The following is a 14,921-nucleotide window of genomic DNA, read 5'->3' as shown; positions in this document are numbered from 1 at the left end:
ACGGACGTAGTTTCGCTAAGGCAAAAACTGTGATTCCATCATCCACCAATTTCCTAGGATTTACGCGTGACACAGACACATTGACAGTTATCTCAATGCCCTCATCATGTAGGAATTATAGTATAATATATTACATTAATAAGAGTATTACAAAGTTTCAAAACACTAATATTTTACTTATAAGTAGCAATTGTTTTAAGAATCCAATCTGTGTAACTGGATGTTTTAGTATAAACTCCTGGATAGTACGCATGTCCGCACGCGAATCCAAATGAGACCAATCCAACGACCACTCCTTTGTACAACAAAGGGCCTCCTGAGTCTCCAAAACACCCGTCTATGCCGCCCACGTCCAGATGTCCGGTGCAGAGCATGGAGTCTGATATTTTGGCCATAATGTTATTGTATCGATAGACGCAAAGTCTGTGATCAACTGTGTAAACTGTGGCGTAACGTAGCTGTTCTGACAGCATTCCAGTGCTCTGAAAGAAAGAAAAAATAGAGATAAGCAATTTTGGTAAGGCATTGTTTTATTTTTGAAGGCAAAAATTTACAAATAATCGAGATGTACCTCCGTTGCTCCCCATCCAATAACGGTACACGAAGAATTCGTCCTGATCTCATTTCCGAGTTTCGCAATAGTGCCTTGTCTGACTCCAGGCCCAAAGGTAAAAGGCCTGGAGACAACCAGCACTGCAATGTCGTTGGTGTAGTAATACTTGTTGAAGTCGCGGTGGATGATGATGGTTTTGATTTTGTGGAGTACCCCGCCTTCGCTGCGGAAGGATGAGCCAACGCGAATCTTCCAGTATTTTGGGAGTGTGTAACTGGAATACACAATTTTAATTACAATCAGACCATCATCGAATGGATTCTTAACGATTCAGCGACACTAGTTCAAATGTAAAGGTGCTTAAGACCAATTGCACGCCGGGTGAAAAAATAGCTTGCACGGGTGCATATCGAGCCATGCTGCAAATATGCATCTGCTGTGTATTAGCTGCTGTTTAGTCGTGGATATAGTTAAACACAACTGCGGGCTCAGCACGGTTCCATTTTTATCGACTATCACTATGCGCGTCCCTTTCGCACGTACATACTTGTTAGAACGTGACAGGCATGGTGACAAGGGATAAAAACGCGACCGTGCTAAGCCGCCTGGTGATCTTTTTTATCTGAACATAGCTTAGCTACACCATAACATGGAAAGTGTCAATAATTTACGCAGTCTAATAAAATTTGAGCCACTGTTTTAGAGCGTTTCCACATTGTCCGATCCGATATCGGATGTCGGAAGGAAGTAAAATATGTGTTTCTCTGTATTCTCAATTCGGATTCCTGATCAGGAAACCGAACGTCTGCGGCCAGCCTAAGCCGATAGGTTGTGACAAGAGGTCTAAAGGCCGTAACACACTATCGTACCGCACCAAGGTCATTGTGCGACGCACCGATAAGTAAGAGCGAGAAAGAGATATCGCTTTCTCGCTCTTACTTATGGGTGCGTCGCACAATGACCTTGGTGCGGTGCGATAGTCTGTTACTACTATTACAGACTAAAACAGTTTAGCACTTACTTGAGGCCCGTACCAACGCTATATTGATAACAATGGGCGCATGATATAACGTGACGTGACGTTAAAATAACTCCTGCGCAATGCTGGACGAACTCGCGGCGGCCCCACACATCCAGCAGGAGTTGAGCCACGATTGGATACCGCTCTATAGTCGTGGTGGCGCCACCGACTACGCGGAGGTGGTATTGGGTGCAGACTGTAAAACGGTTTACATAAATTCGTCACGTATTTAATTTTCATGATAATGAGAGAAGAAAATGATGCCAATGATGGGTGTTATATTCTTATTTAATTCAGTTCAAAATTTTACCTTTATTGTAGCCAATCAACGCCAAAAGCACCACTAACACGTATTTGGTTTCACACATTTTCACATACAAGCGCTCTTAGCAGATTATCATAACATACTAAATAAATAACTTTCTTTTCCTTCATGATCCATCCCGTACGAAGTAGTGGGAGTGAGAGTTCTTGATCCAAGATTGTTATGTTGAAATTAACGACCGTTTTTAATAGGAGGTAACGAACGAGTGATTGCTGAGCGAAAACGGCTCCACCTAGCTAAAATAGGTTTTATCATTACCAAGTAAGATTCAAAACTGAAATGACATTTGTCTACTACCTACTCAAAAAAAAGGAGCACGCATACTAGCGAACAATGCTGCTGAAATGGCCGATGGCCAAAGGCAGGGGCATACATTTAGTTATCTACACATTTTTTTTTCTACAAGTCCTACTCAGAATGTACAGAAACTTCAAGAGCGAAACAATTACATTTGCTTTCAGTTGCCATGTTAACGAAAAATACACAATATAGCCGGTGAAACAAGGTTGTCAGTATCAAAAATTACTTCAAAACTTCAACATTTATTCAGCAAATAGGCCACAAGGGCACTTTTACTCTTAGCGCCTACATTTTTTAAATTTGCCGCTTGTTCTACTGACGGAAATGGCTTGACAGACTATATTTATGCGAATATTCTGACATGTATTGTGTTGCCGGTATCAAAAAAACATGATTAGGTCATCAATTTCCGTCAGTAAAAAAGGCGGCAAATTTAAAACATGACAATAGACATTTTATTCTGTGACATAATGGCTAGCCAGAATCCAGAATATTATTTATTGAATTTTAATTGAATCAGGAAATACGGAATTATTAATAATAATTATAGCCGAATAGCAATATTTTTTCCTCAAAATTCTATAAATTTATTTTTCTAGACCAGAAAATTACTTTGCCTGGTTTAAATAGTGCGACATAAAATAGTAGAAATTAAATAAAAAAGGAACTACAAAATTCCATACTAAATTGTTGTAAGCATTTTATGTCAAAAATGTGACAGTTACGTAGGAAGTGGCGCCCTCATTTATTTTCTATTATTTTATGTCGCACTGTAGTAATAAGCAGTATTTTGCTGTTTGGATATGAGCAAGTATCTTAACTGGTCAGGTGAAGTATAATTTATGCAAATAGTAAGGCAGATCATTACTGGGCATCAATCACCATGATTAGATGTCGACGATTTGTACCAGCTGGAGATTAGCGTAGGATAAAAGTAAAATGCTATAATGAACTTTAAAGTAAGTGTAGTAAGGTGGTATTTACTTTGTAGTCACTCCGTGTGAAAAATAAAAGCAAGTATAACAGTTTTTAAGGCCTACAAATATTTAATAGAATAACTTAATAGTTATTTGTGAATCCATAAATAAGCTCTGTTTTTTTTAAATCATGAACAGTGAATGCGTCACTTTAAGTACCCACGTCGCCATACTAGCTGTATAGAATAGTGGATAGTTATGTTAGGGAACCAAGTGAACCTATGTAGAGCTATAAATTAATATTATGAACATGTACCTATACAATATTTTATTTATCTCAAAGTATACAGTAAATTCTAATTTAAATATCATTTAATTCTATTTTACATCATTTTACATGATAAATTTAAATTTATCTAATAATTCCTTTACTTCTAATCAGGTTTCGTATTTGCTGGTCTATACTAGTATAATATTTCATTTGACTTAAAAGTTTAAGAACCAATTTTAGATCTCCATCATTGAACGCCTGTGAAACTTGTTTTTGCAATTGATTCATTAGTTCTTTATTTTCCTTGTTGAGTTTCATTATTTCCTCCTCTGTCTCAGCGTTCTCCACTTCTTCATTTTTCTCCATAATCATCATGAGGAACGCTTGGTCTTTTACTTCGGTCTCCTCTGGTATTTCCTTTCCGCTAAGCCGTAACATGTAGATTCCTGGAAAATTGGCCAAGTTAAAACTTTTAAGTGTAATATTTTAAAACAATATTACAACTGGGAAAGAGTACAAACCACACACCGTGACAACTTCAAATAAGATATAAGTAAATTGTAATATAAATTACCTCTAGTCAGTGGATTCAGGAGGGTGTTGTATGATTCATTTACTAATGAAGAGTAGTTTTCCGATATCTCTTGCTCCTCTTTTGGTCTGAAAAATATGTAAATAAATTAATCAACCACAGAGCACATAGCCATTAAAATACTACATACATACTATTTTATAGTTTTGGACATAAATTTGGTACTTTTTGATCTCATTACAAAAGACACATTGCGTTTAAAAAACGAATAAATAACTAAAGTATGTCCTTCCTTACATCACCCTCTTTAAAACATCATTTTCTATTAGTCATCCGATATGGAGGCCGCGTATGACGTGAGGGCATGTTTACCTAACTTATTATCACTTTATTTTGACACCCAAAAGTATTTAGCACATATAAAAATTACAGTATATTCTTACTTGTTTCCAAATTTATCTGGATGCAAGTATTTCTGCAGTTCTTTGAACTTCTTAGCCAGTTCATTTTCATTTTGATCATACGTTTCAGACACTCCCAAGATCTTGAAGTAGTTTTCTTTCGGAGGCTGTTGAAGCGATTTACAATTTGAGCAAAACAAATTTTCTACTAGCTGTTTTATGTCTTGACCGCATGACCAACAGGATAAGTAACGAGTTTGGCACAATGTTAAGTTGCCTTTAAGAGGTAACAATCGTATTATATTCATTTTCAATGTTTTACGATGTAGTGTTATGATACTTCTTATGATCTTTTGATACTTATGTCACAAAGTTCAGTCGAACATAACCTAAAAAAATATCAGCTGATATCTGTCAACTTATTGGGTTTGCGTTTGGATATTGCTACGTTTTAATAAACGAAAGAAGAAACTTCGATTAAATATTATTAAAGATATATTATAGTACTAGACATATCTATCGGCAGAAATGAAACAAAAAAATCTTAATGAATATCTTCTATAACAATATATTCTGTCATTGTCGTGCTCCGATGAAAGAAGTAATCTTGCTCTTGCTACCTATGCTTTGCTCATTTCATGCCACTGAAACGTCAGTGTCAACTTGACACTATCAACAAAGTCAACAAACAGTGCGTGTTTGCTTGTATTTTGTTCTCTTTTCTGGGTGTTTTATTAAATGAAACATGGTGTCCTATTTCACAATCGACGCTACCGGCGAGGGGACAAATTTTCAAAAAGAAATTTCGAACATGATGCACGGATTCGGAGACAATCCCAACCCGAACGCTGCCACCGTGGTTCTTGTCGAAAACGTAGTTTTACAACAGCTCCGGACTATGTTACAAGAGGCTTGGGCGCTATGCAATGCAAGAGGTGGGAAGGCTATTTCTAACTACGATATTATTTATTTAATGCGGAAAAATGTAATAAAATTGAAACGCTTGCATGACTACCAAATTAAGTTAGACACGTTAGATAAAGGCAGGCAAGTTCCTTCAGGGACGACAGCGGAGACTCTCAACTCATTAATGTTAGAAGATGATATCGATCCTCAAAACAGAAAAAGACGGACACACATAGACATAATAAAAGAAGTAGATGAGTTTGATGAAGTTAGCCAAATCAAGTTTGACACAATAGACTATTTAAGAAAAGTGAGAGCTGCGAAATTGACTGAGTCAATGTCCTTCGAGAAATATGAAGCATACCATAAAGCAAGATGTAGTTCTTTTCGGTCCGGGAATCAATTGGTCAAAGGCTACGCTAAATTAGAACGGTGGATAAACCCGAACAAAGAATTGAAGATTACAATGTTCGCACTTGAAGTATTATGTTTCATAGCATATGAAACGGTAGCAGAAATAGTAGATGCAGTATTTCTGATAAGGCAAGATGCTAAAAAGAAGAATGGTGATCCGTTCAGTAAGTATGAAGGCGGGCATTTCTGTAACCCGTTAAGCTTAAACAATGCAGTTTACATCAAATCTGGGTATGAGGGAGTGCCGGCTATTACAGTGGCAGAAGTCAGAGAAGCATTGAGAAGATATTTCTCACCAAGTACTGGCATGAATGGGTTATTTTATAGAAATATGTCATTAGATTTACCTACAAGATATCTCATATTGTAATTAAATACTTATTGTAAGTGCTAGATCCTCCAGCTGCCCAGAGGCCTATAAAAATCTCCCATTCCATTCAATTTTGATTCTTTATTTTGACAAATTAAAATTGCTATTGTCTTGGCATGTTTTGCTGTGTGGGCTAGAGCAGCGGTCGGTAACAAGCGGCCCGCGGGCCGCATGCGTCCCGCGAACCTCTCGCTTGCGGCCCGCGAGCATCCCTGGCTATTTTGTATGTAATATTGACAAACGACAATGTCTGCTAAAATTACAAATATTACCAATTCGGCCCGGCCGGCAATGCGGCCCGCGTCACCTTCGTTAACTACTATGTGGCCCTTGTCTGCTAAAAGGTTGCCGACCGCTGGGCTAGAGGATATGATTAAAATTTTATTTTGAATTGGGCTTCTGTGAAGTTGCAATTCCATACCAGTACTGTATTGTGTTGTGCATAATAATTCATAATAGCATATCTTATTAAGTTATGTAACTTGTTAACCTCCTGACACCGAGCATTTAACTGAAATAACTTGTCACTATGACCGAATGTACTTTACAAAGCATTAAACTATTTCTGTTGGAAAGTCCGAGACCTCGCATGTTGAATAAAACCTAAACTAATGTGTTTCCTGAGTTTTCACTAAAACAAAGGCGTTTTAATATTATTGGATTAAGACACTGAGCATATTTTTGTTTTGGTATTTTTTGTCCTTTATAAAGGACTTTAGGTCATTAAGGCATAAGTAGGTTACGTGTATAAAATGAAACAAATTATTTAACATTTTAAGAAAATTTAATGTAATGTTACACATTAAGTACTAAACAATCATATTTTTTATTTTTATGAATATAGTCAGTCAAAAACTTAACATTTCTAAGTAGGTATCTAGCTAAAATCTTTATTTGCGAACAAGAGCAATGTAATTGCAAGTGCCTTACTATAATTAACATTTCTGGTTACACTTTTCTACAATTAAGTTGTACAATTCATCATCCAGGTATTCCTCCACATACTCGTTGATGTTTCATGGATCTTGAATGGATGGCAAGTAAGATGGTGAGGACAAACCTGGCAAATCAACGTCGAACTTATCTCGTTTCCATGAAGCAACATCTTGTGGCCGACTTGGACCTTGACTGCGAGTGCCACCACGTATACGAACCCGACATCCAGAACGTCGTCTGCCCCGATCTCGACGTCCAGTAGCTCTACCGAGGCTACGAGAACGACCTCGACCTCTTGGTACATTGCCATCATCGCTGTCGTAACTGTCGCTGTTGCTCGAGTCTTCCTCAGCTGAAGATCGAGATTCATTTATGAAAGCGTATACCTCCTCAGTGAAATCTTCATCTTCACTCGAATCTTCCAATTCGGAGTTATTAAGAAGTTCTGTAATATCGCGGTCTCGTAACGCTGAAAATAATATATTCACTACTTTAGGTATAAGTGCCGAAAGTGATTTACGTAAGATCAATTTCACAAACTTAAAACATAAACTACGAACGATGTTCCTTTCTATAGGTTTAATATTTTTACGACGATTTATTTACTTTATTATTCTTTATTACCACACAAAAGTACGTAATTTCAAAAAAATGTTTACTAATTTGCTATTCTACAACAACCCTACATTAAAACAAGTGAATTTAACAAAAACATTTTAAGTTTTACTTACTGCGTCGGCCACGTGCCGCCATCGTTCCAAACTCTTACAAGAATGGCGGCCAATAGGTAGGATATCTCTATCGAACTTCAAGGACAAACTATCGCCATTGCTTAAATTTCATTGGCTGCGAGCAATCACGTGACAAATAATTTTTTTGCGGGAAAAAACAAACACTCGGGAATTGAGGCTACCTGTAGGTCGGTCGTCCATTGTCGATATAAGAAGTTCAAAAATGGTCGGCCTTTCGAGTACGATTTATTTAGCACTTTGTAAAGGACGCCAGGTGTCAGGAGGTTAAAGTAGAGATGGATTTGAAATACTATAAGCTTAGGACACCCGTCATTGCCATCAGATCAGTCTACATTAATGTCAATTGTTAACTAATATCATCAACTAATACTAATATTAAACAATATGATGCAAAGCGCATTGTTACTATTATTGAATCAGACCCCTTTTATGAGAGTAGTTTAGTATTAATTCTAGAACTATCTCATACTCGCAGTATCTTCTATACATCTTATGAAACAAAGTCCGTCGCCGCGTCTGTCTGTTTGTTTGTGTGTATGTTCGCGATAAACAAAAACTACTGAACGGATATTCATGCGGTTTTCACCTATGAATAGAGTGATTCTTGAGGAAGATTTAGGTGTAAAATTTGTTAACTCGTGCGAAGCCGGGGCGGGTCGCTAGTAATTTATATAATATATATAGTAGTGTGATTACTTTAAAACGAAAATCAAAATGTATTATATATTTTTTATACCGTTAATCCCGTAAGGGGCGTAAGTGCAAGCACGTACTGCGCCCTTTATAGGGTTGATCAAAGGCGCCTAGCCTTTCAAATATTGCATATACTCTAGAATTTGGGACGGGTACTGCCGTAGCAGCGTGGCCTAGAGGTTTGCGTGAGCCGAACACACCAGTTCTTTTCCGGCCAGCCACTGGAGGGCTCACTTTTTCATCAGTATGTAACTTCTATTTCAGTTTATAAGGAACAGCACAATGCATGCGTTGACTGATATGACACAAGTTTATAATTAACTCAAAATTACTCATGCGATGCATAGGCGGTACTACTAACAAAGTGGCCTGTGAACATTACTGAACAAATTTCATAGCAATTGCTAACGAAACTTTGTCCATAGCTCATAGCTTTTCGAGTTGCAAATTCAATTGTGTAAGGCGGAGTTAAATATTGTTGGCGTTATTGGCGGCGCCAGAATGTAAGTACTTAGTTATGTCGTATCGTATGTGAAAGTGGGTTTCGACGTAATTATTGACGTAAAGTGACTATTGGGGGTTGTGCACAAATCACGCGAGGTGTTTTCGGCTATTTTTTGACCCCCCTCCCCCTTGGTGATATGTCGTGAGGTTTTTGGCTACCCCCCTCCCCCACATAACCTCACGTGTATTTTATTAACATTTTTCTATCCGACCGGTCAAGGCCACGCGCTCCGAATTTTCGTAAAATAGACTCGCTATTTTGAAGTGCGGAGTGAAGTTATGTTTAACGAAACCGAGAAAAAGTATCTACTCATGTGGTAGGTATTTTTTCATAGTTTCGTTCACTGTAGAAAAGTCGTCAGGTGACAAGCAAAAGTCACTAATTACACTAATTACTAAAAAAAAATTAAACAAAAATCGACCTTCTCTTAGTACTAATATGGTTCACTATGGCTATGAACTTGTGGTGGTACTTAGTGACTTGCTTGTCACCCGACGAAATACACGTGAGGTCTCCTTATACCCCCCTTCCCCCAACGTGATCTGTCGTGATTTTTTCGTGACCCGCAGCCCCGTATCGAACCTCGCATGATTTGTGCACAAGCCCTTTGGTCCCTCTTACAGTTTGCCATTCGTGTTAGATTTGGCTATTAGTAATTATAAGTAGGTACAGTGAGCGATATTCAAGGTTGTATCAAAATAAAATCAAAACCCAAGTTGTTGCCAAATCTGAATCGGCTCCAGAAATAATGTAACGTCGTCTCCGATGGCATATCGGATATCTAATGCAATGTATTGTTTCCTTAGCCGTCCGTATTCCGCAATTTTTCTATAAATTCGTGCTCATTGGACGGGGAACAGAACGATTCGATATATTTTAAACGCAATAACCAATCGCATCGGACGAATTTAGTTTGATAAATTGGAAATATAAATATCTGGGATTCGAAATATTTGAACTCAAAACATAGATTATGTTATCGTTGCAGATTGAAACATACTTTAGATACAATTCCGATACTTGTGTAAAGTAACTTATTTGTTTAAAGTTCGTTCTATTCATGCGATTAAAACAAAACATGATTTTTTTCATAACACACACAGCAATAATTTTTAAGTATTTATAAAAATGGTTTTGACACCAATTAAAGTTGTCCAATTACAATAAGGTATAATAAAAACAATACTTATACCTATAGGCAGGAATCTTATTGCTAGGTACTTTTTTTTTTAATCAAGTTTTTTAATTAAAATAGTTGAGATGGATAACTACCTACTTATATCGGGGTGGAACAGAACGAAGGACTTTTACGCAAACGGGGAATTGTTTAGGCTACGTACTTTATTTTTCACTTATTAATCACGTTAATATTTCTAACCGTTTTATAGATACAGTTTGTTAAACATTAGTGCATAAATCTGTATGTTACAACCCTAGCAAGTAGATCCTATTGTATGACATGACATGTGTCAATTTAAAATGTAAATATCTTTGTAGGGTTGTCACTGATATAAAAATATTTCATTTTAGTGATTTTGTTTTACTTGTTACTTCAGCTTTACGATTATAATAACTCGATTGTAGATCACTTAGATAACATTATCCTTTCAGCTCAGTCTCTAGAAATGTTCCCCCCTGTATATAATTTTAAGGAATTTTCCTTAAGGTAATTATTAGCTTTTACCGGCAAAAGATTATGATTTTCATAATTAGATTCCAGGAAATATTGACAGAAGTTAATATAATGTAATATATTACCTATACTTAATATACTTTTTAATACAGTTGCTCAAAAAGTGCTACTTTACGTAGCTGTTTAGCGTGCGGAAAGTTGGTTATCTCGAACTAGTGCTTTTTACATTTCCAATTTTTTTTAATTTATACTTGTTCCAATTCACGACTACTTATTGATGAGTGTTAATATTAGTTTCCTTTAAACGTCGTAATCAGCATAAAAACCTACTGTTAATGTAAGAATGTGAAAAATATACATATTTCATATTTTAATACTTACCTCTTCATCATTATAACACGTTTATTTTTTAATATTTAATATTGAAAATTCCGTTCTTAATAAGTTGTCTGAATGGAACGGAATAGCTGCCAAACGCCCATAGATATAATATACTTAAAGACGACGTCTAAGCGAGCTGTCACTGTTACCACTTTTGTTTAGTGTACGATTAACAATGTTTTACTTATTTTTTCGCAACTGTATTAAAAAACGTCGTTCGATACACGTGCGGAAATGTCATTCTTCACTCGTCCCGAGTCTTGCCACTCGCCTGCGGCTCGTGGCAAGATATCTCGGTACTCGTGAAGTAATGACATACCTTCCGCACTAGCATCGAAATGTACTATTAATTCACCTCCCCGTCCCACTGCTAGGCACAAACGTGAGGGTTTGAGCTATAGTCCCCACACTGGTCCAATGCGGTCCATACAATGAATACTGCAACGTCTGCAACCCAAGCAGAGGTGAACAGCAAGTGGTCTTATCTCTAAAAAGCGATTTCTTCCAGATAACCTTTCACCACTTGCAATAAAAGAAATCTAGCACATATATACAAAACAAAACAATAAATATACTTACCATAGAAATAAAAATAAAATAAATTGTATATATACATAAATAAATATAAATACACATATGTACACATGTATTAACGTAACACGCACGCACGAAATGAACGCATTGAGATAATGATGATGAACACAATCAATCATCACACGCGTTAAACAACCCATTTGATTTAAAATAATATATTTGAACACCCGACAAGAAGGTCAAAATAAATGTTATATTCCACAACCAGGTATTTAGATTTTTTTATCAATAAACATGTAGTACCTAGTAAGAGTTCAACACACTTTTAACAATATCTCTACGATATCTTCCGATCTAAATAACCGAAATGCCGTCTTTAATCAAAACAAAAGCATACCGTAAATACAGGCCAGATCAAACGTGAGTGGCTCAGATCCTAACCGTGTAGTCATTCCCATGCCCTTACCAAGAAGTGTCTAACGGCATTCTAAATTTATTATTTTGATATTCTGACTTCCAGCATCCCAGGCTAGGGTTGCTACCCAATAATCGCGGTTGAAATTCAAGAAGGTAAGCTTTCAGGGCGTCACGGAGTCCACGGAGCGAGCGCACGGCACGCACGCGGGTGCCATTTGTAGGTAAAATCCGTCGCATGCGTTTGTGCCAGTTTGCGTTGCACATACTATTTTTCGCTAACCCGCTCACCTGCTCCGTGAAACAGCGCCAGCTTGCGCATACATCCAATAATCTATAAGAGCTATCTAAAAGTGGGTGGATATATTTTTGTACAGTCAACTTACAGTGGTTCCCAATAAACCTTTGTCTAGGCAGTGGTAAGGAACCATTGGGAACACTCATCCAGGGGTGAAGAGCCATCGGTATCGGGGCCATAGGGCCACTTGAGCTCGAGTCGGTCTTTACGTTTAATCGAGCACTCCCAAATGAAAACGTGGGATCTAAATTGGCTCCGTGCGTTTAGTGTTTGCTGCGTATCGATTGATCGTGGAATTGGTTTTAATCGATTGAAATCGGGATGGTTACGGAGTTTTATATTTTCGGGTTTGAGATTTTCTATTACCTACTATTTTTTATGTTGAGACCGGTGCAGCCGGGGCAGTAAGGTCGTGCGAGAGGCACTGACATAATTATCTAATCGAGATTATGTTGTTTTAACTGGAATGCGCCTCAAGTACCTATCAAGTATATAACATCTCGAACTAACGAGAACAAGTGCAAGACTTCTCGTTTAGTGCTAACGTGTAAAATCAGGTTCCAAACTGTTTCGAACTAATTTAGTTGAGCGTGGAAGGAAAAAGTTTGCGCCCGTAGGTACGGCAACGTTGCTTCGCTATCTATCCTAGGTATTGTGTTATTAATTTATTATACTGGATATTACTACTCTCCAGAATTTGGCTATTTAAATAACATTATAGCGAGTATCGAACATTTAACAACATGTTCGTAAGATCGAATATTTGAAATGTTACAAATACATTGCACCAATATTGTAGTAGGTATTTCAAATTCGAAGATAAAACTTGATAGGGTAGCGTTGTTTTTAGGGTCCCGTACCTAAAGGGTAAAAACGGGATCCTAATTTACTAAGACTTCGCTGTCCGTCCGTCTGTCTGTCTGTCACCAGGCTGTATCTCATGAACCGTGATAGCTAGGCAGTTGAAATATAAATATTCACAGATTATGTATTTCTGTTGCGGCTAATAAGAAATACTAAACACAGAATAAAATAAATATTTAAGTGGGGCTTCCATACAACAAACGTGATTTTTGTGTAATGGTACGGAACCTTTCGTGCGCGAGTCCGACTCGCACTTGGCCGGTTTTATAGAGTGCATATCTTTTGCCAGAAGAGCTTAGGTACTTATAATATGCTTGCAATAGGTAAATCAACTTGATTGAACACCAGAATATAGGAATACTTACATACTTGTAGGCCAATCTCACTAATTAATCTTATAGGTGGCCGCTTTCGAATGAAAGAAGCGCTTCGTGTCCGTTGGCTCGTTGGGTGGACGACATCCAGAAAATTGCAGGTCACTTCTGGATGAAATTAGCTCAGGACCGGGACAAGTGGCGTACTAGAAGAGAGGCCTATGCTCAGCAGTGGGCGATAAAGGGCTGATATGATGATGATGATTATTTACATCGCACAGGCAGGCGTGGCTCACTCCGCGATTTCGTCGCTTTGCAACAGGTAGCTTTATGTACATCCGTTCCACACCAATTTTGGTAGCTAGCCATAAGCCGCGCGTGGCGCTGTCGCCACCTAGCGGCCATATCTGTCCTGATCGTAACAGACGCGTTTTGTTAGAGAGTGAGTATCCTGTACCTAGTACTATTATTTATTCTGTGGTGCAGGGGTCAAGTGAAGCTAAATAAAAACTTGTATAAATAAATAATGTTTATCCTGCTCTCAATAAATTTCAAATCCACTACCGAAAGAAATATAAATAACGGCTAGTTTCCGCTTACCAAAATAAAAATAAACGAGTTTTTGAGCAAAACATTCGACTACCGAGAACTGACTGAGTGGAAAAACGGTTAAATGGGATTGAAACGGAGTTAAAAAATGCACAGACGAGTTCTAAAGATTCTAAAGCGCGTTGCAGACAATTGTGATGCCAAAATTTTAAAAACCGGGCAAGTGCGAGTCGGACTCGCGCACGAAGGGTTCCGTACCATAATGCAACAAAAAACGGCAAAAAAAAACGGTCACCCATCCAAGTACTAACCCCACCCGACGTTGCTTAACTTCGGTCAAAAATCACGTTTGTTGTATGGGAGCCCCACTCGAATCTTTATTTTATTCTGTTTTTAGTATTTGTTGTTATAGCGGCAACAGAAATACATCATCTGTGAAAACTATCACGGCTCGTGAGATACAGCATGGTAACAGACGGACGGACGGACGGACGGACGGACGGACAGCGGAGTCTTAGTAATAGGGTCCCGTTTTACCCTTTGGGTACGGAACCCTAATAATTAACTAGCCTTGGCCAGAGTCCAATTCAGATTTAACAACTGGTTACGGTTTTGATCTAATTTTGATACGACCTTGAAGATACAACACTCATAGACGTACTGCGAAGTACTTTTGGCTTCGTCGGAAATAAATGCAAACAAAAAATTAATTTGCGACTATGTAGATAGCGGATTGTGTTAGATTGTACATAGGTAGACTGCCGTATTCGAACTTCAAGATATTCACAAGAGACGACACGTACTAGATCTATTCTAGATACGTTATAGTTTAGATATCAACTAGTTCTCTTTTGCAGCGCAATTCGGGCAACCAATGTCACTTTTACGTTAGATAGAGTAAGATATCTATTAGATGTGAATTGGATCTCTATAAGTCATATCCTGTGGAAATCGTTCAACAGTATCTCCAGAAACACGCAAATGTCAAATTTGACAGGTTAGATCTTAAACATATCGTTATCGTATCTTGGTGATGTC

At 37.7% G+C, this 14,921-nt stretch overlaps 3 protein-coding genes across 3 annotated transcripts in view; 1 reads left to right on the top strand and 2 right to left on the bottom strand.

Annotated features, from left to right (window-relative positions):
* LOC134800253 (iron-sulfur cluster co-chaperone protein HscB) overlaps positions 1 to 4,652 on the bottom strand; it is a 125,858-nt gene extending 121,206 nt beyond the window's left edge. The window contains exons 1-3 of the mRNA XM_063772760.1: positions 4,363 to 4,652; positions 3,962 to 4,047; positions 3,514 to 3,833 (exon numbers count right to left, since the gene is read on the bottom strand). Coding sequence (XP_063628830.1) covers positions 3,529 to 3,833; positions 3,962 to 4,047; positions 4,363 to 4,628 — 657 coding nt within the window. The 5' untranslated portion in view covers positions 4,629 to 4,652 and the 3' untranslated portion in view covers positions 3,514 to 3,528. The remainder of the gene's footprint in view (positions 1 to 3,513; positions 3,834 to 3,961; positions 4,048 to 4,362) is intronic.
* Positions 160 to 2,020, bottom strand: LOC134800246 (trypsin, alkaline A-like). Its single transcript, XM_063772753.1, has 4 exons — positions 1,885 to 2,020; positions 1,575 to 1,770; positions 572 to 827; positions 160 to 482 (listed from the first exon to the last, which is right to left on the bottom strand). The coding sequence occupies exons 1-4, from the start codon at positions 1,940 to 1,942 to the stop codon at positions 174 to 176; spliced, it is 819 nt and encodes a 272-aa protein (XP_063628823.1). The 5' UTR covers positions 1,943 to 2,020; the 3' UTR covers positions 160 to 173.
* A 355-nt stretch (positions 4,653 to 5,007) lies between the features above and the next one.
* On the top strand, positions 5,008 to 6,334 carry LOC134800224 (transcription initiation protein SPT3 homolog). Its single transcript, XM_063772722.1, has one exon. The coding sequence runs from the start codon at positions 5,066 to 5,068 to the stop codon at positions 6,008 to 6,010; it is 945 nt and encodes a 314-aa protein (XP_063628792.1). The 5' UTR covers positions 5,008 to 5,065; the 3' UTR covers positions 6,011 to 6,334.
* Positions 6,335 to 14,921: the final 8,587 nt, after the last annotated feature.

This window comes from Cydia splendana, chromosome 19 (genome assembly GCF_910591565.1).
Source record: "Cydia splendana chromosome 19, ilCydSple1.2, whole genome shotgun sequence".
NCBI classification, from domain to species: domain Eukaryota; kingdom Metazoa; phylum Arthropoda; class Insecta; order Lepidoptera; family Tortricidae; genus Cydia; species Cydia splendana.
The sequence above is the reverse complement of the archived record's forward strand: the minus strand, read 5'-3'. Positions and strand labels throughout refer to the sequence as shown.